The 27,311-nt window shown below is 47.4% G+C and overlaps 1 protein-coding gene across 3 annotated transcripts in view; it reads left to right on the forward strand.

The window, feature by feature from the left end:
* LOC147272770 (uncharacterized) overlaps window positions 1–27,311 on the forward strand; it is a 39,378-nt gene that overhangs the window by 8,134 nt on the left and 3,933 nt on the right. Inside the window, exons 1-13 of one of the 3 annotated variants that reach the window (XM_086201025.1) lie at window positions 2,316–2,712; window positions 5,928–5,985; window positions 12,330–12,392; window positions 18,212–18,379; window positions 18,795–18,869; window positions 21,272–23,716; window positions 23,875–24,072; window positions 24,168–24,305; window positions 24,985–25,037; window positions 25,840–26,025; window positions 26,142–26,259; window positions 26,397–26,453; window positions 26,828–27,138. In XM_086201025.1, coding sequence (XP_086057151.1) covers window positions 18,241–18,379; window positions 18,795–18,869; window positions 21,272–23,716; window positions 23,875–24,072; window positions 24,168–24,305; window positions 24,985–25,037; window positions 25,840–26,025; window positions 26,142–26,259; window positions 26,397–26,453; window positions 26,828–27,138 — 3,720 coding nt within the window. In that variant the 5' untranslated portion in view covers window positions 2,316–2,712; window positions 5,928–5,985; window positions 12,330–12,392; window positions 18,212–18,240. Of the gene's footprint in view, window positions 1–2,315; window positions 2,713–5,927; window positions 5,986–12,329; window positions 12,393–18,211; window positions 18,380–18,794; window positions 18,870–21,271; window positions 23,717–23,874; window positions 24,073–24,167; window positions 24,306–24,984; window positions 25,038–25,839; window positions 26,026–26,141; window positions 26,260–26,396; window positions 26,454–26,827; window positions 27,139–27,311 lie in introns of those variants that run through there. The other 2 variants (XM_086201034.1, XM_086201043.1) reach the window with 2 other exon arrangements.

The following is a 27,311-nucleotide window of genomic DNA, read 5'->3' on the forward strand; positions in this document are numbered from 1 at the left end:
GTAGAAGCAGCTGGGCCCTCCACCCTGCCTGCCTCTGATGACTTCCAGAAACTTCCGCGCTCCCTCTCAGTGACACGTGTGTCCTCTCTCCTCCACGGCGACTTATCTGCTGTTTCTCACTCTCATCTCTGCAAAAAAAAACCCAAAAAAAACAACAACATCTGGACTAAAATATCTTTTAATGAACATCTTGTTGAATGGTACACTGTCGTCCCTGTTTCCAAGAGCTGGAAACTGTGACTCATCACAAGTTGAGTCCCAAAGGACATGTTGTTCAGTGCTTCTTGTTCTGGAAGCAATCCTCGCTTCTTATTCTATCTGATCATCATATAATTGAGCAGTTATTAGAGTTCCAGCAGAGAGCGATGACGCTGATCCCTCACGATTTCAGCGCCCATCATTTTATACGTCATATCCTCTTAAAAAAAAAAAAAAAAAAATCCTCCAGCAGAACTACACCTCATGGCGCAAAGTACAAGAACTACTGAGGATGTCCACTCGCGCTCGCGCTAGCTGGGCTAGCCTAGCCCCTGGTGCTTTTCTATAAAAATAAATCATGGTTTGACATCCAAGGAAAACCTGTTGGAGATCTATAAATTGACGAACATGAACAATGAGTTTTTTCTGCTCAGTTCAGTATTTTCAGATGTGGTAACTCACTGAAATCAAAGAATTGTCCCACATCAGTCAAATGAAGTACTTTTTTAAATTTCAGTTGTTCAGAAACAATGAATCAACTTGAGATTTGTGACACAACGTGTTGGATCATAAAACCTGCATCTTCCCAGCATCTTTGGTCTGCCTGGCCTGGAGCTCATCCCTCTCTGTCCTTGGAGCCTCAGACTCCCAACCCCAGTGTCTGACCACTGGTGCCCAGATCCCAGCGCTCCCTGTGTAGGTGCTAATTTACAGCAGATGGCAGGAGCCTCAGAACTCTCATGGACAGGAAAAAGCTTAGAACCGGGGACGTCGCGGCTACAAATTACAGACGTTTACCTCCTCTCGCTGGTAACCTGCCCTTTCAACCATCCGCCGACAGACGGGATTATTAGGGAGGCAGATATCAAGCGCAGAGAGAGAGCAGTGCTGTGTGGTGCTCCGTTAGCACATCCGATCCTCTGCTCATCATTGGGATGTGGTTTGTGCTGCCCCGGAGGCGGGAGTGCATCATCTCTGACATTTGGAATCTGCATCTGAATTATTTGTTTGCTTCTTTTATTCTCCCCAGACAAGCGTCACATAATGAGTCAGACAGCGTACGAAGCAGTATTGACATTCATTACTTTGAGGGTTGATCAGTTACGCGTCCGTCAGGGCGTTGGAGGGTTTTTGACTCTCTTCCTTTTCTAAATCCCGACTGATAATCCAGGCACAACCTTGATTTTAACCATCCTAATAGGGATGCTGGCGTTCCCGGCGGGGAAGTTTGGGTTGTATTATTTTTCTGTGCGGTAATCTTGTACAGTAGTTCAGCCCAGGGTGCTTCAAAGCCCTCAGCTACACCCTGTGGTTAGCAGGCGCACGCGACGCTGCAGCAGACAGTTAATGCACGCCGTCACACACTCCATCGTAGCGCAGACACACACCCTCAGACGGACTCGTATTTATTCAAGTCCATAAAAACGGTTGGCAGTGTTCATGCTCCTGAGCGTGAACCCACCCCCTTTTTTTTTCCTGTAGTAAAACACACACACACACACAGAGTCCCTCCACTTCCTCTTCGTTTCTGCTCAGATTTACTCCTCAGAGGCCTATTGTGGAATTTCCTGTCTTGCTTATATCAGAGAGGAATGATAGTTTAGAGTGGAGGGAGGACGACGGGAAGGATTACTCTGAAGATGCTTTCACCGTATCCAGCGGTGGTCCAGCTGTTGTGTTCCCACGCTCTGTCTTATCATGACTTCACCATTGAGACCGCTTGGCGAATGTCTCTCTCTCTCTCTTTTTTTTTTTTCTTAAAGCACTTACGCTCTCAAGTGCTTTTCACCAGCTTTGATTCACTCACTGAAATAGCAAAGAGCAGCTGTTAGCTTGATGGCTAATTGTGTCATTACCATTGAAGAGCTCGTTTATTTCCTCCAAAACATAAATAAAGTCAATCTGGTGTCACGGTAAATAAAGCACCAAGCTTGAAAGCAGCATTTGTTGAAAGGCGTTTATCAGGAGTGCATAATAAATGAGCACAATTCATTCAAGCTTTTCTATCAACCAGACAAAAAAACAAAAGTGGGACAGGGTTCATTGTAAACAAAAACATAATCGATATATTTCTGCAAATACTGGCATTTTCTTGTTCTGTAATAGCAGCAGCAGCAGCCTCCACGACCGAGTCAGCTCCGGCGGTGGAGTTAGTTTTGGAATAAACAGCAAAGGAGCTGCTTGGGTGGTTGAACCGGGTCCCAAAACTGAACATAAAACTGCTTCCAACTGCTAAACCCAGAGTTTGAGGTGCAGGACGACGCTGCTGAGTCATGCTCTGGTGTCCGTCTGTGGTCGGCTCCGAGGGGATGGAGAGGATCAGCGTCTCGCCGCTGTGAGCAGATTTACCTTTGACCTCTGACACGAGAAGCCGCTCGGATCGAGCAACGAGGATGAAGAATCAAATGCTTTTCCCGGCAAAGAAAACAACATCTTAATCACAATCAGCTGGTGAAGTGATATGGTTGGTGCTCGACTGACGCGGCGCACTGATCCTGGGACAGATGATGGCTGGTAACATTTGAACCGACAACTACATTAGCATGGATTTAGCTAATCAGATTCCCCTTTGGCTTCAGGCTCATTTAGATCGTTTGAGGCAAATACCAAACCATTGCGCCGCATCTCGGACCAGTTCAAGCCAAACCTGGAGCCTCCCGCTAGGAAGAGCCGGCTCTCGTGATCCTGTTGCTGATCCAAGCCTCGGTTCTTAACGTGCATCTGCCAGGACGAGCGATTACGAGGTCCATGTCTGGGGTGAAAGTATTAACAGCGCTCTGACTGACTGAAGGCTCACAGTCCCACTGACGTAGTCTCGGCTTTGCTTCTCTGATTTTTCATCGTCAGCTACAGGAAAAGATGTGGTGATGGTGGATGGGAATGAAATTAGACGAAAGAACTGGAGGCAGGTTTTTAACCCGGACCCCCACCTTCACTCGTAAGGAGGAAACTTGATTTAGAATCAGCAATCTGACCCTAAAAATATCAGATCATGATCTATAAATACATGTTGTTGTTTTTTTTCCAGAATTGGTTTCTTTTTTTAAAAAAATGTAATGTATTATCACCTCAAATTCTCTTGATTTCTGTCCCAATTGGGAGAAAAATACTGTGAGTTGGAAGGAATGCCGATAAATGATAGAGAGATTTGTTGTTGTTGTTGTTGTTTGAATGACAAACCGAATTACTTTTATGTTTCTTATGAAGGTCGTAGATTTGAAGGTGGTGTCGGTGATGCTGTCAGATGTCTTGTGGCTAAAAGTTAAAAATTCCTCTCTTTGCTGAAGACGCCGTAATTTCTGACGCGTTTTATATCGTTTCTATTCTCAGTCCAGCTCTGAAATCTCTCATCCAAATCTGGATGAAGGGGTCCAGGCAGATTACACTCATTGATCCATACACACACACACACACACATACACACACTAATCCTGATATTGGCGCTGCTTGCAGGGGAGCAGGTACCTAAACAGCTGCAGCACCCCCCCCCCCCCCCCCTTTGTACGAGATTAGACAGAGGGTTTTATTGTGAGCGAATGTCACGCAAAAACAATGTGGACCTCATTTGAAAAAAGAAGAAGCCAAACACTGGCGTGACGTATTTTGGCAGGGACACTCTCACTTATTTCTAAGACGAATTTTGAATGGACTCATCCACCAGTAAGAACTTTAATTTTGACAACTACTCTGACGAAGTCACTCAGCTTCATTCAGAACAGTAGGAGCAGCTTCTCAGACTGTTTATCAAAGGCGTGCCGGATATCTAGCCGTCCATATGTCCTGCTCAAACACAAGCTAACGCAGTGTGTGATCTGGCAGGTTGGCGTTAGCGCAGCTAGCATCTGTTTATCTGGCAGCAGAAAGCAGAGAGGTGATTAGATGTTGTGCTAGCTGGCGCTGCAGCTCTGGTCCAGGCCTCGCCTCTCTAATCAAGCCGGGCGGAAGGCTGCTTCTGACTAGACTCTCCTCGACTCTCCATCAAATTCTAGCAGGTTGGAGCCTGGACTTAGAGAGGATGTGAGCTTGGATGAAAGGAGGAGCGCTGGCTTGCTCTTCACCCGCTCTTCCTCTAATTTCTCAAAGTGGTTTTGGGAAGCGTAGTAGGACTCTATCCTGGGTGATTCAGCCTCATTACAACCTCAGTGGTCTCTGTGAGATGTGGCCAACATCTTGGGAGTGTCTCCTGACATCAGGCTGGTCATTCTGGTTTGCTCCAGTGGTTTTAATAGATGTTTCATGTCTGTTCATGTAATACTCGAATGTCAAATATATGCAGAATGAGTGATTGCATTATAAATCCTCTCGTTCATAATAGAGGTCCTTAATAATACTTTGTTGCTTCAGTGAGTGACCAGAGTTCTGCTGGAAATGTCACCTGTGTGTGGGACTCGCTGCTGCTAACTGGTTGATTCGACTGTCGTTAATGAGAATTCGACTTTGAAATGCTAATTCTATTGGGAACATTTCTGTGGTTTATTGTGAGGCCAGTCGTGGTCACGCTGCCCTTCCCTCACAGTTGAGAGGACATTTGGAGAACTCATACCTCTGCCAAGGCGACCTCAACCAAACCCAATGTAAAAAATAAAAAGTGCCATTTTTGCTTTGTCAATCTGTTCTGCCCCCGAAGTGAACGGCTTCTTCCTTGGTCCGTGTTACATCCTTTCACCAAGTTTGATGGAATTCGGCCTGGTAGGTTTCTTGAGTCCTGCAGAGAGACCCATGAATGCACAACAAAAACAACTCAACATATGACATTTTGTGAGTCTGATTCGCTTTCCAGCAAATATTTTTGAGGTCATGAAAACATTTGTCCTTATTTTGAGAGTTATTCTTCCCTGGAAGACTTCAGTCACAGGGAATTGGTTATCACAGTTATTGGTTTGGGTGTCGCTATCCTGGGATGAAACTCTCTCACTCGTGTATGTTTGTTTCTCTGGCGTCCATTTCTCCAAATGAGCACGCAGTCTCTCCTTGAATTCCTCTCCCAGCTCATTATTTTTGTATTTATTCAGGACTTTGACATCTCTGGTAGTTGACGGATCGCTACAGACTGGGACCATTGTGAGGCTCTGCACTATAAATATATTCCATTTCATGTGGTTTGAGGTTGAAGTAATGAGCAGGGAATTGGGCTTTCAGCAGTCGCCCGTTGGTGCGGAGGTTTTTGCTCTGCTCGTCTGGCCTCTGCAGTCTCCCTCCTCTCCTCAGACCCTCTTTCCCCCCTCACTCACTCTCTCTTTCTCTCTCTCTCTCTCTCTCTCTCTCTCTCTCAGCCGCCTTTGTTTCACTGCTGCCGCTGTTGGCCGTGCCTGCAAATGAGCTTCAGGACAGAGCAATTATTCAGCACGGGGGAAGCCTGACACCCTCCTTTTCCACACACACTTGCTGTCATTTTTATATGTTTCATGCATTCAAATTATTTCACGGATGAGATAAACGCAATGAAAAAATTCTTGGGTAGTCTTGTAGCTCAGAGCTGGATTCCCTCTGGGCTTCATATCCCTTTCAAACATGAATTAATGTGTACACACACACACACACACACACACCCATCCCCCACCACCCATACCCGTTTCATGGATTGTGCTTGTAAAGACAGACAGGAGGGACAACCTTTCTATGAGCCAGCGTGCCGGTTGGCTCAGTGTGTGTGTGTGTGTGCGCACTGCCCCTATGACTCCTCTCTGCTCTTTTTTCCTGCCTCTCATCTTGTCTTTCTTCTTCTCCAGAAGCCTCTGCCTCCATCTTTGCAGACTAAACACCAGGACAACGGCTCCACCCCACCAGGTAAGAATCGCATCGTCGCTGCAGCGTTCCTTGCCAGAAAGTGCAGCGACGAAGTAGATGCATCACCTGATCCTTCCATCGTCTCACCCTGCATCTCCCCTTTGTTTGCAGAGAAGCTAATTATTTTGAGTATTTGTTGACATATTGAAATTACAGTGTGACACGCCAGAGGGCTGTGACCTTTTAATACCTCGTCTGTGCTGCTGCTGCTGCTGCTGCTGCTGCTGATCTTCAGCGATTCCTCCTCTCTGGAACAACGGTGTTCATGATCTATTTAGAGGCTCAGGCCCACGATGGCATGCAGCCGTTGGCGGTCAGCAGCTCCAAGCCAACAGATTGTTGGTGGTTTCTTAGTGGGAGTGACACCAAGCAGCGTGACTGCAGGACACATGGCTCTGCTTGCCGGTGTTGACAGAGCGAGCTGTCAGGCGTTTGCTGGGTCGAGCAGGAGGATGAGTGGCAGAGTGGATGCGAGCACGTGGTGATGGATTGATGAAACGTCTTTCCAACTTTTTTTTTTTGGTGTGTCATCAATTTTCTGTCTCCCTCTTCATGAGTAACTCCCCCACGTAGCCCTGGAGCTGCGATAGAGAGAAAGATGTATCGACTGAGGCTATGTTTGTCCACACGGAGTCCTTGAAGTGCTATGCAGGCACCAAGATACAGATCTTGATGAATTTGAGCATGCACAGCGTAACTGCAGCCTCCCCCCAAGTTAATGGGAGGGAGATATTCACAGATTGCTGGATCAATAACTCTAAGTGAAATATTTTCAAAGCAGAAATGATGCCTCTCCCTAAGCACATTAAGGCAGGTGACAAGCAGCAATCTGACATCAGAACAAGCTGGAAAATGTTTCAGATGGCGTTGCTGTGCAGCGAATACAGACCACTGATGAATTTAGGAGCCCTGAGTGTGATATTGATTTCATCATTTTCTCTTTTTTTGTCCAGATTCTCCTCGCACACTCATCACAGTCTGTGCAGCGTTGATAGAAATCAGGCCCGAGCTCACCTTAGCACAGCTGTTAACCCTCAATTTAGTCTTGCAGACAAGAAGCAAAGCCTGATTCTTGCCTCTCTCCTATGAAAGTCTTTCCAACGACTGTAAGACAAAATTTAGGGGTAATTTCTCTCGTGGGCATGAATGAGGCCTGATGTTCCCAAAGATCTAGGTTGTGAGTTATTGATTTGATCGGGATTCCATGCATATCGTGGATATAACGTCACCTGACCTTGATATCGCAGTACCTTCCTGCTTTCATATCTCTGGTACATGTTTGTGTGTAAACGTTAGCCAGAAGTCATCCACCACATCCACAGTAACACCCCCCACACACACACACACACACACTCACACGCCCCTCCTCTCTATCTCTGTCTGCCTTCATGGTTGCCGTGCAGCTCTCGGGCGAACCATCTTCCCCTGGGAGCCAATTTGGGATGACGTGTCATGGCGCAGGGGGAGGAGGAGGGGGCTAACCTGTCCCCTCTCCCTGTCCTTGTTTTTGGGGTCACGAGTGCAGACTTGTCCCTCCATCCTCCTCCACAGTTATCTGATGAATCCTGCACGGTTTGTTATGGAGGCTGTGGCGGCTCTGTGGGTGAGAGGGACATTGTTTTGGAGTCAACATTGCAGCTGGTGCCAGCTTGAGGTTTGAATGGTCGACCGGGCGAATGTAGGCGTTGCAGAAATGGCATTTGTAACGGGGGGGGGGGGCATTGCTGAACCGCCTGCCTCCTTCATCAATACAAATATCCTGGCATCTGTCATATTGACTCATTATTTACTCGCAGGGACCCTGAATTCATGAACGCATTTGAAAATGTACACGCCCTCCTAGTCTAGCTGAAACCAGTACTACCTCGAGTACTGCATGTGTGCTGCAGATTCCTCCATGTGTGCCACGTTTGTCTTCGCACTTGAAACCTAGCGGAGACAAAAGTGCGAGCGCGGTGCCCTGCAGAGACAAACTGGAGGAGAGACGCCACCCTTGACTTTGACAGGATGCCACAACATGTTAGAAGTGATGGCTGATGGGTATGCAGCTGGGTGTCAGAGCTGAGGTGAGCCACCGAGGGTGCTGAATGAACCAGACAGCCTGTTATTTTTGGGGGAAGGACTGCAGCACACACCAGTGTGTCGGTGATGTCATGTCAGCTTTGTGAACTTTTTATGCTGGCAAAGTGAAAAATATCTCAAAGGGGAACATGGAGGATTTTAATCTAAGCGGTCGCACTGCTGATTCAGAGTCGTTTTCTGATGCAAGAAGAGGGATTTGCATGCAAAACTGCACTCAACCTGACTTGTTTTAGGAGCTCACACGTTGCTCTGATCGTCACTGCATCTCCCCCTTCAGCTGCAGAAATATGCAAAGATTGACTGAGACACGCAACCGAACTTTTGCAGATTTTCCCTCTCCACTCGTAATATCGTAGCCTGCAGGCGCCATATTTGACAGATGTGTTTGAGCTTGTCGATTGACGAAGTTAATGCTCTGTAATGCTTTTAAAGTGCAGCTGTCGCCTTCAGGGTGCCCAGACCTGCACCTGGGCCTGCCGGGCTGAGAGACTCTGTTGGAGAATGTAGATTATGGACAGGCGGAGGGTGTTTCACCTCCGTTCCATCCACTGCTTGAGTTATTAGCTGTATTCTTTAAACACGTGGAAGCTGTTTCTGTTTGCTGACCAGATTACAAATGAATATGCCTCCATGTGGACAGATGCCATGTTTACCGACTGTCCTTCTGGGCACTAACAAATCCCAGATTACAGCGTCACTTACCAGGCATTCGTGCGCCAATTGACCAGTTCTTTTTAACGTGTATTCAAGAGGACGAGAATCTTATGTGTTTTCCTTCAAAATAGTTCTACAACCAGAAATACCCCCCACCACACACACACACACACACACACACACACACAAATGTTCCTGGATCGTCTGCTCCACACTCTTCTAATGAGCCACTTTCCCTGCAGAGTTGTCACCCCCCTGTTCTCACTCTGAACAAAGTGCGGAGGTGTAAACCCGCCTCCTCCCTCTTAACAACTCCAAACACAATCAGGAGTTGATAGCATGACAGGAGAGTCACGATTCGAGAGGCACCGTTACTCCCCGCGTCATCGTTGATTCCCCTTCACCTCCACTCTGATGTATCAAACGTGTGTGGAGCCTGATGGGGTGTGTGTGTTGGAGTGTGGTGGTGTGTGGGGAGAGAACTGTCTGTGTGAATTATAGATGAAGAAACGTGGGGCGATGTTAAAGGGGAGGGAGCAGAGTTAGCGGACCCCCACACTGAATCTTTCTTTTCGGGCGGTCGAACTTCAAAGTGACGTTGATGCAGATATTACAGGATGTGAAATCACCTCAGCAGCTGCTCTGCTGTCCTTTAGATGCCCTCTCACCGCTGTAACCTGAGTTTTGGTGGCGTTTGATCCCCCTTTTCCACCCGAGTCCAACAAAGTGACCATTTAGATGCTCCCAAAACAGAAAAGGAGGTTTTCGTCTGGTACGTAAAACAGATCGTGTGAAGAGGAGATGTCTGAATAGACAAAGAAATCATTCAGATGAAGAATTCTGATTTAAAATGTGAATAAAATTCACTTTTGCAGCATCTGAAGCAGTGCGTGTGTCTTTTGCAGCCACAATACCATGAGACTGCCATACTTGCAGGTGCATCGTAAGGATAATCTCCCTGTCAGAAGCAGTATCACGGCAGCGATAACAACTGATAACTCTGTCCTTTCATAGACTGATTACATCCGCAGCGCGTGTTTGATTTCACACCAGTAGCTCAAGAATCTCACCGGCAGTTAAGAGATTTTAAGTGGGATTAATGAAGTCGTGCTGCTCGTCCAAAAACAGTCTGTTAAAGGTGTCCAGATGTGTGGAATATTTGAACGGGCTTCATAATCTCTAGATATAATGAAGGGTGATGATAGGGGAAGCTAAAGGTCCAGCGCGGTGAGAGCAGATTATTCTCCGTTATCTTTTCTTTGGCCTCATTTTCAGATCGGCGAGGTTTTTTTTTTTTCTTTCCTTTTTTCAGGGTCTTTTTAGCACACTGCTGAGATTAGGATTCATTTCCCGCACGTCTCATCAGCGGTGAAGTCAAATCTGTGGATTAGGTCGACTCCTTCCTGTCCTCCTTCCTCGTCTCTTCCCTTCTTCCAGCTCCTCGCCTTCAGTTTGACCTCCTGTGAGGAAAGTACAGGTCAAGGCTGATGGTGACACAGTCGGCTGTGTTTACCGGTTTGTTTTTTTCAACCTTCTCATTATGCACTTGCTATTTGTGTTCTTCACTTAATCAACAAGAAAAGAGGGGTTGGGTCCTGAAATATTCGTGCGCCATTCTGGATTCTGAGTGTTCCAACAGGTAAAAAGTCCGTAAATGTTCACTCATTGATGCATTTTACCCCAAACACATCGCTAAACTTGAAACGGATGCCCCAGTTTGCAAAAATAGCAGAGTTGTGAGTGACTTTCAGAACAAGCAGGCCTTTACTGTAAGTGTTGGAATCGTGGCTTCCAGCACGACATTCCTATTTCTGTCTCTAGTTTTTTAGGAGGAAGGTGACAGACGCCACATCCCTCCCCAGCACTGCTGTGTCTTACTCCTTTTCTCCGGTTAGGAACGACAGTCAGGTTTGAAACTTGATTAAAGTTGTCCGTCCTTGTCATGTAGAGTATCATAACCGCACTGCAAATACAAAGAAGCAGGAGTAGGCCACTACGTGTCTTTTTCCTCTGCATGTTGTGCTTCTATTTCCCCTCCATTCTTCACTCCAGGCCTCTTTTTGTCTCCTCTCTAATAAATCAACCTCCTTCCTTCCTGTTTGGGGAATTTCTGCTCCACTGTCTTTATATATCATTCTCCTTTCTCTGTCTGACTTGCAGAGCGAGAGCCCCCCCCCCCCCCCCCCAACAGCCTCTCGCTGTTTTAACTCCATCTGAATGCTCCTGACACCCCCGAAGCCGAGATAACATGTGAATGTGTCCGTCTCCATGACTGACTTGAGCCCAGATTCATCCCCTCGTTCAGCCCCCGATGACCAATCCAAGATCTTGATGGATCTGGAAAATGGTGTCTCGCTGGCGGGTGGAGGACACAAATACACTTGTAATCACTGGGTCATGAGAAACAATCACTTTGATTTCTCTGCAGTTGCCTTGGAAACCATCCAACCCATATTCACGTCCCTCTGTATCTATGCGGTCATGACGCGAGCACTGAACAAGCTGGTACTCCATCTTCCACTGACACATCTTTGTGGTCGGCTATGAAATGAAGTGATATCTGCCAAACAACCTGCTAAAAACAACAAGCCACCTTTTTTGGGGAAACAGGAGACGAGAAGTTCCCCTTCACTCCTGTGTGTAGGGGAACTGAGCCCTACAGAGACCGACCAGCTGCTAATTAGCTTAGCACAGTGGATGGCAGTGGATGGGAAGTGTTAGCATACCTCTGTCGGAAGTTATCATCTCTTCTAATGGGCTGCAAACAGTTTGTTTTGAAGTGCTGTGTCAAATCACTACGCCGCATCAGGAAAGTAGTTCCGGCTATGTGTCTTATTCTGAAATTAGCTAAATCACAGCCAATATTGAACAAACAGGTTTTATTAATTCTCCCAAAGAACCTTGTGAAAACATAATCTCGCTAATTACTGTCACTGCGGTCTGCTAACACTTACCATCCACTCCCATTCATTGAGCTAAGCTAACTAGCGTGGGTCCCAGCTTCCTAATGCAGCACGGGGAGAAAACGGTAGCCATCTTCTTGTCTGGTTCTGGAGAGGCGAGACAGTAATTTACCAATAAGTTGGCGAATTCCTTTAAAGGTCAAACCTGCAAAAACTCAATCTTATGTCAGTTTGACAATGTCATTGTCCCGCTGAAAGAAAATACAATAAACATCCTGTATTTCTTTAGCAAATTGAATCACTTAACTGTACGAGGACATGTTATTCAATATAACGCATGCAAGTGCAATTATGGAGATGAGCTGAAATAAAGTGCATGCCAGTCATATGATAACACTCATGAGCACGGCGAATAAAATGTGTGTGCATGTGCAGCGTGTCTACACTCACACACACACACACACACACCTGAATAAATTAGATTGTCTGTATTGTTGTTGTTGAGTGCAGCCCATCAGCAGTTAAGGACAGAGAAGGCCGGCCGCAATGAGGCTTGGCAGACTGGTGCGCCGCCGTGTTGAACACCAGACGGGGATGACAGCTGTCTGGAAACAAGAATTAGTGTTGAAGATGTTGGCGAATTAAAGACTTTCATGCTTGTCGTTCACCCACGTGTTCTCTGTGTTTTCTCTCTCTCACTTGCAGGTCTGAGCAAACGCTTCGACCGTTCGGCTTCATCCAATCAGTGAAGACAGATTCTCAAGTCAGGTGAGCACTGAAGGTGGCGTTAGCCACCAACTCTGTTAACATGGATGTTGTTTTTGTAGTGTTTATCCTCTCTGCTTTTGGCTCCACAGCTTTCAAGCGTAAAACTGTCTGACAGCAAAAGTTATCGAGTGAAACTGGTACAAATATAGGATGGCGTCTTGATTGACATTGCTCCATGGTGAGCTGCAGTGATAGTTGGCCTGCTGCGATATTCTACAACATAAGTGCAATTACATATTTTATATAGCGCGTACAAAATTGTAGATGTACTGGCAGCCAAACATGTCACGATCATCTATGAAACCTCCTGCAGTCTCACCCCAAGTCCATCTGCGGTGTCATGAACGTTCAAAATCTGTAACAAGCAGCTAAAGGGGTTTTCCGCTCACACTTCTGCAGCAGCCAAAACACGGACGTCTGGACTGTTGCCAGACCAGCCTCACCCCCCTCCAACCCACCCCACCCCAACCGCCCCCTCCGCCTTCCACGACATTTCACACTCACTTTTCCCATGACTCATGAGGCCCTGGGAGTGCGATCTAAGTGGCTGCACTCAGCCAGATGATTAGCCTGGTGGTCGTTCATGGATGTATAATGGAGGGGAGATTATTCTCAGCAACATGTGGACCGTTGACGGCGTCCAGGCTCATGTGCCCAGCTTTTGTGCTCAGTTCCATCACAGGAAAGGACATGAGAGTGGCTAAAAGTAGATATGTCAAGGTTGTCGTGCGTGCTTACATTCAGTGCTCCCTGTGTTCTGGCTTCATCGGTGCATCAATTAAAGGGTGTTTGAGGGAATAAAAGGCAGCAGATATGAAGCTGTTGTCACAATCCCATCTGCCAGTGGAGGAAGTATGCTAGATGGGTGGGGCGGCTGACAGATGGGCCGTTTGTTTGGACTCCAGAGGTTTTGCTCAGTCGTTTAAGTTGCGAAAATATGCAGAAATGGCTGAACGTCTGGACCGCTAGCTGGTGTAGCCACCGGGGGAAATAAAAAGAAATGGTTGCTTTGAACATTTTGGCCAGCTTTCATTATAAAACTAGAAGTACTGCATCGGGGTTGTCTTCCTCAGTGATGTGTGCCTGTCACAGTGACCTTTGACCCCCAGAATTTCATCAGTTCATCCTGAAGTACAAGTCGACGTTAGTGCCAGATTTGAAGAAGTAGAGATGCTGCATTGGTGTGATGGAGGGAGGGGTTGCTGCCTGTGCAGAAGCACGAAACACAGAGTGTAACACAGAGAACGCATCATCAATCCAATAACTCCGCGTCCCCAACACCAGCAGTAACAGCCCGACCAGCAAGCAGCTATCAATGTATTGATGAGGTAAAATGGCTCGGCGTCCATTCGTGGCTGTTAGGATCCCCGTGGCTGTGCCTGGAGCATCTACTGACCTATATTTCAGGATCCATAACATGGTCAAAGTCTGCTCTCTGCAGCCAGCCAGCATCCGCCCCTGATCACTATCGGCCCCTCCCACTCTTGGGCTCACATCACCATGGGAACAATGACATCAGTGGGAGGGGCTTGTGTGTGCCAAGAAACATCTCTGATGAGCCGGAAGCTGGAAAAGGAAAAACCGGCAATGGAAATAAATCAGTGCACCTCTACCACTGCTATTACGGTAGTAAATCTGCAAAGCTCAGCCTCAGCCTGTGTGTGTGTGTGTGTGTGTGTGTGTGTGTGTGTGTGTGTCTGTCTGTGTTTGTGTGTGCATGCGTTGCTACTGTTTACCATCATTCACATTTCACCGGCAGTCCTCATTATGCCTCCATCGCTCTCATGTCGTGCTGAGTCAACGAAACCTAATCCACTTGCCTGCCGCTGCGGAGGCACCAGGAAGCTGCTTGGTTGACTTGCTACCTTGGCTGTCCTCCTGCCAGGTTCACGGTTACCCATCAGCCTCAGCTGTCCTCCTGCCCAGGTTCACGGTTACCCATAAGCCTCAGCTGTCCTCCTGCCAGGTTCACGGTTACCCATCAGCCTCAGCTGTCCTCCTGCCAGGTTCACGGTTACCCATCAGCCTCAGCTGCCCTCCTGCCCAGGTTCACGGTTACCCATAAGCCTCAGCTGTCCTCCTGCCAGGTTCACGGTTACCCATCAGCCTCAGCTGCCCTCCTGCCCAGGTTCACGGTTACCCATCAGCCTCAGCTGTCCTCCTGCCAGGTTCACGGTTACCCATCAGCCCCGGCTGTAAACCCTTTGTATACCACAGTACCACCTAACTGCCATTAATACTTTGTTTTTATTATCAGTTCTTATCTTCTAGCTTAAAGATTGAGTTTGTGAAACACTAAAAAGTTGTGAAAGTACATCACGATTGTCCAGATCTCCCGTTGACTGATGCATTTACGTATAAAAAAAAGCAAACAGTCATATTTGAAGGACAATGACGAGTTTTTCAGGAACTACTTGTTTCAGAAATGAAACCTTGTGGGAAGATTATGGTATTTAACTGTCTTTTAACCCAAAGTTGATCTTGTGCAGGGAAAGATATGAATGTATTTTTGTCGTCATCAAGATAATATTGTGCAGTCGTCAATATAACTAATTAGATTAAGATTATATCAGATGAACCCAAATTCTCATTATACCCAATAAAAGACTGAAAAAGCCCCAAATCCAAATATAAACCTGCTGAGAAGAAGCTGCTCAAGCAGGTGTGAGAATTAGGGTTTTATTATTAAGAGAAAATCGAAGTCTAAATGACCAGTAACGCTTCACAAGCACAAGTATCCATGACTTCACGGATGGAAGTGCAGGAATGATACCTGGAATAAGCTGATCCTCTGAACAATAGGGTGGAACTAGAGGGCGCGCACACACACACACACACACACACACACACACACACACACACACACACACACTGTGGAGGATTAAGGCCAGGTTGGCCGACTGAGATGAGCTGCCAGAGATTCCATCCTCCCTCCTAAATGGATGGTGACATTCCGACGATAGCAGCGCTCCACGGAGGCGTGATGAGTGACCCAGATTGGGGTGGAGTTGGGGGGGTGGTGGTGGTGCAGATGGGGAGGGAAGTGAGGTCGGATTAGGGATTGGGTGGGGTCGGTCATCAAGTTGGCTGCTGCTGGGGCTGGAAGGTAGGGCTGAGCCCAGCGGGGGGACTGCAGACCTGCCAGACGAGCCGAGACAACAGAAGCAGGGCGAGGGGCCTGGAGCCTGCTGCCACACCTTGTCATCCTCCTGTGTCCGGCTCCGAGACGTGAGCGGGTTTGACAGTCATTTTTGACTCCTGCTTCTGTTGGTTTAACCCTTTCAAGGTTAAATTACTGCGATGGCTCCCACGCTGGGCGGGCGAGGGCTCTTCCCTGAAGTGTCATTAGCTGGTGAACAAGCGAGTGGGCTGCCACAGGGATGTTTAACAGGATCAATGCAGCTATGAAAAAGGGATTAAATATCAGAGTAAAATCATGAAAAGCTTTTGGGTACGTCTGCAAAGGCGCCCGTCGCACTGACTTCTTCTAACACAAGACGACTGGTAAACAGCTAAGAGGGACCAGAGGGGGCCGTGTCGGATCACGTTAGCGGCGGGAGGATGACTCTGAGTCTGCAGGGTGGGCACACCCAGAAATTTTGGGAGGTCAAAAGTTCAGTATTCTGAGGGAGTTTTTGTTTATTCAATCCATCGGTGATGTATTGCTCTTGTTTGAAAGGACAAGAACTGGATTTCACCATGTAGAAATGCTTCTTTTTAACCAGATAAGTTAAAAACACAACGATTATATTGAATATATAACCGTTGCCTTCTTGGACAGGTGTATGTGAGAAGAAAACAGTTCCATCGCTTCGATGGAGAAAGACAGAATAAAGATTCCATGTCTGGATTATGGAGGTTTTAGATCTGTTGAGGGAAAATCTGCCTTACCAATGAGAACACAAAGGCTTTATGTAAGTAGCTAAGGTTTATTCCATTCGTGTCTTTGCGCAATTTAACGCCATGTTGCCAAAACATCAGCTGAAAGCAGGTCAGCGCGACTCTAAATAAGCATCGGCACAATCTGGCTGTCACCCGTTTCCTTCCTTGGCAACAGCTGGTACCAGACTGGCCTCGGAGCCCTGGGCTGAGCTTCTTCGTCTCAGACAGTTTGGCCCAGAATCTTCTAGTGTCACTGGGTCTCTCTTCTCTTCCTCCTCCTCCTCCTCTTCCTCTGTTCTTCCTCTCTCCCCACAGCCTCCCACTGCAGCAGACATTAGCTCCTGATCACTGTGAGCATGTCATCATGCAGCGCTGCAGGGGAGGAGGGGGAGGAGGAGGAGGAGGAGGAAGGACACAAAGGCTAATATTTTAGGATTGAGCCTGCCTGCCACGACTTTGGATTTCTCCGTTGGAATGATCAAAAATCCCATCAGATTTCTATCGGTGGTTCACCGGCCGCCACATAATCTAACATCCCCTTGTTGCTTTTATTCTTTAATACACAAAATAAAACACAAATGAACAAGTAGCTTGTCGGAGAATCATGCTAGCATGTCAAATCAATTAGTCATGAGCTTTTTCATGGCAAATCCGGTTAACCAGACGACCCTGAGCTCCGATCACTTTAATTACCCCTCAGTTTACTGATTATTTTATCAATTAATCCATGAATTTAGTCTGTAAATTGTCCACAATTTGAAAAGTGTTTAATTTCCCAGAGCTGAAAGTGTTCAAATTGCTTCTTTAGTCCTTCCTACAGTCCAGACCCCTTCCTTTTCTCTTTACATTACTAAAAAGCAGAAGAATCCTGATATTTAAGAGTCTTAAACCAGCAAATGGTAGATTTAGTTATGGGGGGGGGGGGGGGGGGGTTGGCTTTAAAGTGATTCTTCAGTTATCTAAACTTCCATGAACTCTATAGCTGGAATTGCAAACTGTCACAAACACGATTTAGAAAGAGGAGGAACTGCAGAAGGATTGTCTGAAAGAGGGGATGCAACAGAGGAATGTAGACAGAGGCAGAACGGCGGATGAAAGGCATCTGAAGCGAGACAAAGCTAAGAGACTCGGGGCTGAAGAAGAAGAAGAAGGTGGTTGGGGTAGAACATGCTGGAAAAGAAATGATACAGAGGGAGGAGAAGAAAGGAGGCTCAGGGATGATTAGTTCTGATGAAATTAGCTGCAGCTGCTTGATGATAATGAGTCTTTTAGCGAGGCTGCTAGGCATGGGAGGACCTCCAACTAATCTTGTTTAAAAAGCAACATGATGCGTTTCCTCCGAAGAGAGATAGGACGCTCCTCTGAGGCCCGATCACCACGTCGATGCTCTTTTGTTATTCTGATGCATCCAGAAGAGCTTGAAGAGGTGCTGCTGTCGGTCACGTGACGCACTTTTATGTCTAGAAGCGCATGTTGAGGAGCGATTTTTACATTTTTTTTCAAGTGGGGCAAGCCTGTCAAACCCATCTGCTGGACCCTGCTCTTGTTGCCGTGGTAACAACCTCCTCACTGGTAGGATTTGAGAGGTGTGTTCACCACCTTTCCCCCCCCCCTTTTCATTTTGATTTCCCTCCCTGCTGTTGCTTTGCACCTGAGTATTATAATTCTTACAGTACTATATATTTCAAAATGATATATGTAATCCTTTTCGTGATGCTTTTGAGTAATTATGGTTCACTTTTCTGAAATATGACATTTGGACTGTAATGAAACTCTTTTCAGCACATGCATGCAGACAAAGACTGAGCTCAGATAGAAAATGTGGCGCAGCACTCCCTCTGGTGGCTTCTCGACACAATGCAGCGTGCATCAGAATCACTTTTGACTCCTTCTTCTTCTTCTTCTTCTTCTTCTTCTCCTTTTTCATTCTTCATCAGGTGACCTGTCCCTTCCCCGGTGTCCCAGCATGGCAGACGGTCGGCAGCCAGAGGAGCACTGGGCCTCCAACGGCCAGGAGAACGGCGAGAACGGCTACTCGGCCTACAGCTCTGCCTACAGGGAGAACGGATACCACGGTGGAGCTGCTGCACATCCTGGGACGACAGGTAGGAGCAACTGTTGATTTGCGTGGCTGCATTGGCTCATTGCCACACGAATACACCATAACCGTGATTGGATGTGGTGCCAGGGAAGGACCATCAATCACCAGAAGCCAACGGGTTCCCACATAGATGTAGACCCACGTCCGGATGAATCCCCCTCAGAAATAAAGTTTTCCTTCCAATATGGCGATGTTTTCAGCCGTGGTTGCGCACATTACAACTGACAAGTGAGAGCTGCTATTTTGCATCCTGGGTAAAAACAGAAAGATAAAACGCTCCCAGCTATAAATCACAAATGCCTGAGGAAATAGAGGAGAAGTACGGAGAGAAACGAACTGTTCCTGCAGGTCAGCACCGCTATTAGTTTTTCATTTCCTTCCTCCCATCCACGTCTTGTCTTCCCTCTCTCCCTTCACAGTGGATGACTCAGCCAATTTGCCTCCTTCCCCTCCCCCCTCTCCATCCGCGGAGCAGATTGGGCCCGCGGCGCAAGGTACACCTGCACACACCAGAACACAGTCTGACCATCCGAGCTATTGTGTGAATGCTGATGAGACAGTCTCAGGGAGTTACTCCTCCTCTTTTCCTCTTGCGCCCGCCATGTCACGTGTACCCCACTGTCCCAGCCTGCAGTAGATGGTGTAGCCAGCTGAGCTCCTCATGTCACTAGTCCACTTCTGTTGTCAATCATTTCTGTTTAAAGTGGCATGCAATCATCCAGACCATATCGTCACACGGCACGCATTCACGTGGATGCTGCGTTTGATACGGTGCATCAAAGCGACACTGAATACATGATTGATTTGTTGTGAAACTACTTAAAACCGCAGAGCGTAACTTGTCTCCCCCTTCTGGAATTGAGGGGGAATCACAACAAGACAACCAAGTCGTGCCCAATGAACTTGTTTTGTTTTTTTGTGTAAAAGTTACATCCTACTCTTTTATCAAAAGTAGTTCTACTTGAATTCATATTATTCATCTCATGTACAGTTTTCACGAATGCTGTTGATTTAAACCCTGAGTTGTTCAGTATATCCTGAGTCAAGCACATTCACTTTAATCAAATTATGAATATTTTCAGACCTGTCCACACAAGTGTGTCTTGATTGCATCCCATTCATTTCCATTGAGAGGTGAAAATGTCTTGTTAACCCATGTAAACCCAGTTTGTTGTCCTCCATGTCTCATCCACTTGTCTCCCCCTCCCCCGCTCTGAAGATAAAGTAGAGGTTGTCAGTGCTTTCTCTGTGGATGAGCAACAACAGCAGGAGGAGGAGGAGGAGGAGGAGGATGCTCCAGAGGAGGAAGTGACACATAAGCAACCAGGAGACCAGTTGCTCTTAGAGCAGACAGATTTTGTAACAGAGCCCCAGGCTTTGGGCTGCCAGCCAGCCCAGACACCTGAGGTCCTCAATGGGGGAAGTCATCAAAGTGAACACAGTGCATCACAAAAAGGTGTGTGTGGTTTTAAGGGGAGCAACCCTGCTTCCTGTGTGAGAGCGTGTTTGATCATTTGCATGGTTCTCTTGTTCCCTAATGGACTCAAGGACGTTTTGCTCTTGATAGGCTTTGTTTCCAACCCTCCTGCAGTTGCGTTGCTCTTAAGCCTGGTTTATGCTTCTGCGTCGTGGTGACGGCATAGCGACAGCGTAGACCCTACGCCATCATTGAGCATTCAAAGGTCTGCGTCGAGGGAACGCGTTGCTCTGCAATTCACCGCCAAGCCGCTAGGGGGCGTGGCTGTGTCTTTGTATGGTGTCAGGGGCTCTTGTCGGATTCCAAAACAAAACTATTTACAACAGAAAGTCCAGTGCTTTTCTTTGAACGACTGTTTGCTTTCATGAATCAAACTGTAAACTTTGAACATGACAAACATGACTTCTTGTGGCCGTTTTCTTCATATTTGTCGCCGAGGTTCTTCCACCTCTTCGTGCATTCGCCAACCTTCTCTGAGCGGACCAATCACAGTCCTTGACATTCACGTCACGACACGTCGACGCGACGCGTAGTCAGGATTTTTTTGGAGGTGCACATCAGGCTACGGCGTAGGGTCCACGTAGGGGTCTGCGTCGACGGCGTAGGTACGGCGTCGCCGCGACGCAGAAGCATAAACCAGGCTTTAGAGTCGCCATGTGCAAAGTGATGTTACATTTTGCTTTTTCATGCAAAACACAACCATTTGCTTTCCATCGGAGTGGCATTAGAACGCCTGATCAACCACATTGCAGTTGATCATTTCTGCACTTTTTTTGTATTGCCGGCTACATTGCAAATGCAAATATCACTGTCGAAACTGTGTAGCATTTTGTGTCCCTGGAGTGAGTTGTCTGGATATTGTGGGTTTCTGTTGGAAGATTGTGTGGCACTCAGGAGTACACTGACTTGTACTCCTGTGCTTTTGTACTTGCTTTGAGGTTCAGTGTTGTTCTCATGTTCATCCCAAAGCAAAGGATTATTCTGTTTTCCTATTGTTACTAAGATCACACCCTGGACGTTACGATCCGCCCTCGTCAGATTTGTCTCGTAGGGTAATTGAATCAAGAAAATCAACCAACATTTCTTTTAAAAAAATGGACAAAGTTTCATTCACCCTCGTTGTATTGCAATAGGAATTCAATCTGGATCAGTACATTTATTTCTTGTCATCTAACATCATGCAACTCATTTCTTCATTCCAGTTCTGCACGCTATCTTAGGCGCTGCGACCTCCCCTGTGCTGTTGTGGTCTCCCACAAAAGACACTGTGCTGTGTGTTTTTGCTTGATGGAGAGCTACTGTGTGTGTGCAGAAGGCCTCGGCTTTACTGTGTTGGCTAGCTTTTTGTGGATGCTGCAAGCAACGCTTTTAGCTGTTATGACTCAGCACAAAGTTGTACAGTATCATTCAAACTCGCAGCCAAGCCAGAAGATGAAAGTATCATTCAAGAGCCTGCGACAAAAGAAGATGACACCCATCAGGAGAAGCGGGTGATAGCTGGAACAGCTACACCTGGAGCAGCAGAACTTACCTCGGTTGAACCTACCCCTTCCTCTGGGACAGTAAAAGCTCTATCCAACACCACCTCAGTTGAACAGGATAAGCAAGTCGTAAAGGGTGGAGTCGAAACGGCCACTGAAAGCCTCTTTCTTGAAGAATGCAAAGCAAAAGAAGCAAAACCACGTCTGGCAGCAGAAGAGACCTCACAGCTTGTGACAGGAGACAAAGAGGGAGTGATCTTGCCAAGCAAATCAGATACGTCCATAAAGGAAAAGCCAGGGGTGGATGAGGAGATAAAAAAGGAAAGTGACAAGAGTGATGTTCATAAAGTGGGTGGCGGACAAGAAACTGTAAAATCAATTCCAGAATCTGGTACAGCTCTAAAGGCCACCTCTGGATCAGAAACCTACTTTGACACATCTTCAAAAAGCCACAAAGAGGAGTCACCACAAGCCCAGAGCTATTATGAGCTCAGCACTGCAGCAGAGACAAAGCTGAGTGGACAGAGTGAGGATGTGATGCTGGACCTGGAGGAGGAACGGGCGAGCAAAGTCCAAATCTGCCCTGGGAAGAAGTCATTAGAACAGAGAAGCCTCTCTCTGAACATTACAGCTGGCTCCTCAGCACCAACTGGAGAGAAGTCAAGAACCTTTTCCCAAAATTTGTGTCCCATCACTGGAAGTTTTGATGAGTCAGAACTCTCCATTACAACAACCTCCATTGAATCATCGGAGGCTTTCCCAAACAAGACAGAAACGTCTTCAAATGGGCACGAACAATCGGACAGCTTCTCCGAAACGCTGGACCTGGCCGGGGCCTTGCCTTGGCCATCGCTAGAGAAAAGGGAGGCCGACAAGAGACGGAAGTCTGTGCCCGCCAATGTGTCACCTTTGGTGGGGGGTTCTTTGGCCAAGCTCAGCTTCGGCGATCAGACCTCAAGGGAAAATCCACTGGAGGAACTAGGTTACTGTGTTTTCAATGAGTACTCGGGACCCATGCCCTCGCCTGCTGATGTGCCCAGTCCAGGGGAATCTCCTCGCCAGTGTTTCCTTGCTATGGTGGGTGAAGTTGAGAAGGTGCCTGGAGCCACAGAGGTTAAAGGAATGCAACAAGAAGATCCTAAAGCAACCGTCCCTGACATTCCTCAGAAAGTAGCTTTTGAAAAGAAAGACGCACACGTAAAGACTTCTATGATTCTTGAAAAAGCTGTGACAAGTGGAATAAAACCAGATCGCCTAAGAATCCCGATAACTACTCCAAAAGACAGACTCACTGAGTTTCGTTTGGAGAGTGGTCTCCCCGATGACCTCAAGATCCAGGCCATTCCTGAGGTGGATGTTGAAAAGGACCCCTCAAGAGAGGCCTCCCCCATCCCACCAGACAGTTCTTTTACTTTTACTGAAAATGGAGGTAAGGTTCCTCTGACTCCCACCACCCCCAAGTCCACTGAAGGTACGCCCTCAGATGACCACGTCACTGGGGAGAAGGCGAGGAAAGTGAAAGAGGTTGAAGCAGAGAGCAAGCTTGAGTCTGAAAGGTTTGATAAAAAACAGATGCAGTCCAACAAAGAAATGCAGAAATCTGATTTGAAGGTATCAGAAGATCCACAAAAGGCAATCAAAGAAAAAGATAATGGGATACCTGAAGGTTTAGAGGGAAAAGAAAAGCAAGAACCCCCAAAAGTTGTTGAGGATCTCAGTCCTCAAATGCCCTCACATGAGAAAAATAACCAAATCCAGTTAGAAGACTCAGCGAAGCCAAAAATATCCTCGCCAGTCATAATTATACCTCAAGCACAAGTCGAGGAAGAAGCAGAGGAAGAGGATGATATTGAGATTGCAGAAGAGCCACAAGAGATCATGGAGGATGTCGAAGTTCTCCCCAAGACGGAACAACAGAAGAAAGGAAAGGAAGTGAGGCTGCTGGAAGCTGTTCCGATGACGGAGGAAGATCCCAAGTCTGGAGAAGAAGAATGGAGTCGCAGCGCGCAAAACAGTGACGACGGGGAGCTCGCGACAGACAGCTCGCACTTGTCTCCGTGCTCGGACCGTGACCTAACACAACCGCCAGAGGACGGAGGGAGAGGGGCGGAGGTTGCAGAAGTCCCACAAATTAATAGGGAACAACCCGAGGGTGATGGGGTGAAGAAAGAAGAGCAGATTAGCTCTGATGATGTAGTTGAAGCAAAAGAGGAGAAGAAACGTGAAGAAGAGGAGGTGAGGATGGGGGAGGATGATGAGAAAGACATCGAGGTTGGTCAGGAGGTAGTAGAGACCTCTGATGTGCTCTGCAAGGAAGCTAACGATGAAACCACCATGGACGTCTCCATCTTTGACTCAGACAGTGGCTGGATGGACTCAAAAGGTACCCAGAGCTATCAGACAGTCACACACCATTATTATGCTTGTGATACAATTGTTGCTTGTCTATTCAATCTGTATTATGCTAAAAACTAGCATGTTGCTCCCAGTTAGCCATGAGTGTGGAGAATCAGTTCCTCTTTTAACTCCTCTCCACTGCAGATGATGACAAAAGTATCATGAGCGAGCAAATCGAAGCCCTTCCTCAAACCCAGAGTCCTACCAGTACACCTGTGGTGGACAAACCCGCTAAACGGGCCCCTGGCAGAGGAAGGGGGGGCCACCTTGGCACCACTGACAGTAAAGTATCACGCAGAGTTCCCAGCCATCACCCAAGAGAGGAGATGAAGAAGAAAAAAGGTTACAAATCTATTCTCAAGATGATTTTTAAAAGCATTTTGTTGTGTCCACCAAGGTTTTCATGTGTGTATAACCCTGTCTCTCCTCTTTGATAGTAGGCATAAGGAGGGCGGACCAGAGTAAGGTCTCAGCCCTCCAAAGTCGCTCTCCATCTCGAAAGAACGTAGCCAAAGCGGCGGCCAGGCATCCTAGGCCTGCTCTGCTTCACGGCTCTGCTAGACGCAAAGCCCCAGGTGAACACATATCACCAGGATGTGTGCTGTGGATAGAGAGAGTGCGACCACATATTCATGTTCGATTCAATCAAGCGATCATGCGCAGCTGTTGAAAGGAAGAGATGAGAGCATGGCGCTAAACTAGCAATTGGTGGGTGAATAAATTCTCTGAAATATGGAATCATTTGGTGGGAATGCCGATGCTTGCTCTCTCTCTATTGATGGCGTTTTGAGGAATAAAGCAGGTGCAATGTAGCTGGCAAAAACCATGTGCTGCTGAGCTTTTTCCTTTTTTTTTCCGAAAACAACACATCATGTTTGGTCTTTTTTCCGGGCTTTATTCTCATTTCACCTCTGTCGAGCTCCTCCTGTTTTGCTTCATGTTCATGTTATGTTGTGCTCATGTCACAGCTACTCTGGATTTCGTCGTTCTGCTGTGTCGCTTGTTTGCTGAAAATGGCTGCAGGGTGTGACGAGAGACTGACCATAATTTTGTGATGTCATGTAAATATGTAACCAAAAATATCTATATTTAACTCGTGTTGTTGCACTAATCTCTCTTTATGGATGCTCAAAACTCCCATCTTCTGTTCAACAGTGTCACAATTTTGCATTTGGACTGCCTGAATGTGATGGTGTGTGTCTCCCCCTGCTGGCCAACATAGATTATTACAGCAGGATTCTCTTTCCTTTCCAGGCGTGGAAAGCCATCACCCCTTAAGTGTCCACCAGTCCAGGGAGAGACCCACTGTAAGTCCCGACTCACTCACAGTTGCTTTCATCAGCATTTTTTCCCAGCTCATTCCAGACTGAAGGAGCTTGTAAATCTTTGCAAACAGGAAGTGTCGTTTTGCCCCCTGCATGTCTGCATCTGTGTCTTTCTGTGTGTATTTGTTCATATTTTTTTTTTGTCTTGCATGCCCGCCTCTGTCCTCTTGCCGGTCTCGACAGAGAAAATCTGTGAGTAGAGAAAGTAGATCTAAGAGGGGCAAATGTCATCATTTACGCCCCAACATTTCACCTCAAACTCTTTGTCTTTACCAAGATATTTTCTCACCTTTGTAACAGCGTTACATTAAAATTAAAAAAAACAACAACTCCAAATTCCTGAAACAGAATCAAACTCGAGGGTATTGGGTGCCAAGGCGATATGACATCATCGATGTTCACCTCACCTTGATGAAGAATTCAGGTGTCTGGAGACAGAAGACTTCAGCCAAACTCAACGTAAAACCAAATGTAGAGTTTGTCTGTTAAACACATCGGCCTCAAAATGTGGTGGCCCATCTTCTTTGGCCCGCCCTGTCCTCCACTCCTCCACTGAGGGTGGTGAAACACTGATCACATGACTTCCTCAGTGGAGGGGGGGGGGGGGTAATGAATGTGTAAACTGAGTATGTTTGGATGAAAACTGAACTACAGAAATCTAAAAGTCAGGTGCACAACAGCACTGCCACCCCATCTCATGTCATCATTCTCCATCTCTCCTTCTCATCCATCCATCCCATCTGCCCTGCATGCTTTCCTGCGTCTTGTCACGGCTGCCGTCCAGAGCCCCACTCGGGCTGTTTTGTTAAAGATGGCGGTGCACGGTTCAAGGTCCGAGCACCACACCCCCCGGCCCAGTTCTGCCTGTAGCCTTAAACGGAGCCCCCAGGTGGAGGCGGTACTCAATGAGGTCCGCCCCTCCTCTGCATGTTTCCGCACATCCCCTCAACCAGACAAATGTGCAGAGCAGGTAAAGTGACCAGGAGGAAGTGAAGATAGGTAACTAGAACAAATGGCACTTCTAAGTGATTGACTCTTGAGTGTGTGTGTGTGTGTGTGTGTGTGTGCGTGTGTGCGTGCATTCAGGAGAGAGCGTACCGCAGCCCAGAGAAAAGGTCGTCCCTTCCCAGGCCAGCCAAGTCTCTGACGCGCCACATCCCTGCTGCTGAACAAGAGGACAACAGCACCCCCTCCAGGCCGACCTGTAAGACTACACCCTCACTCTTGGAAATGCGATTTTCAGCATGAATTCATCCTTTACACGGTTACTAATGACTCCTTAATCACTTTACTTAACCCCCACCCCCCCTCACCTTCCTCCTCCTCCTCTTTCTCTCGAAGCGTTCCGCACCGAGTCCAGAGGCGAAAGCCGGTCTGGGAGAGCCCCTAGTATGGCAGGTAGAACACCCAGTAGCGCCTGTTAGAACTGTCACACTCTCCTCATCGACATACGGCATCTTCTTCTTAACGCTCAGTTGTTTGTGTTGATTTGTTCATCTTTTATTGTGATGATCATGATCATTTTTATTTAGCTTCCCAGAAACAGGTGGGTCTTCATTGTCAGGGAAAACTCAATTGGTCCGTCCGGTATCCCGGCAACAAGCAGCCGCCTGTTTGCTCACACATCAGACACTCTTTGTTTGACGTGCATTGTTTGTTCTGTAGAGGAGGCAAAGGTCCATGTGTGTTCTGTTTGCTCATAGTCGCACACATCAGTTGTTCTCCAAGGCGTCTGTGGGATTCTCCTTCATCTGTCGCTCTTCCTCCCCCAGGTACAGACACGGCACGTTCCTGGTCAGTCCGTAGTGGCGCCTCCACCCCCGGCTCCTCCGCCGTCACGCCTGGGACACCCCCAAGCTATTCGTGCCGTACCCCTGGCTCACGTACCCCTGGCAGCCACACGCCCAAGTCCTTCAGCATTCTCCAGGAGAAGAAGGTGGCGGTTATCCGAACCCCACCGAAGTCTCCGTCGTCTGCTCAGCGGCAGCTGAAGGTCATCAACCAGCCTCTGCCCGACCTGAAGAATGTCAAGTCCAAGATTGGCTCCACCTCCAACCTCAAACACCAGCCTAAAGGAGGACAGGTAACGGAGCTGCAGGCCGAAATGTTGGGTTCTCTTCAGTGGATCTGCCCCCCCCCCCCTCACACACACACACACGCACAAACAAACACACACACACACACACACACACACACACACACACCAAGCTAGTCAACTGGTTTCCACCTGCCAACAAACACTGAACCCAAGAAGAA

The sequence above is a fragment of the Aulostomus chinensis genome, chromosome 1 (assembly GCF_037954235.1).
Source record: "Aulostomus chinensis isolate RoL2024-O1b breed Wild chromosome 1, RoL_Achi_v1.0, whole genome shotgun sequence".
NCBI lineage: Eukaryota > Metazoa > Chordata > Actinopteri > Syngnathiformes > Aulostomidae > Aulostomus > Aulostomus chinensis.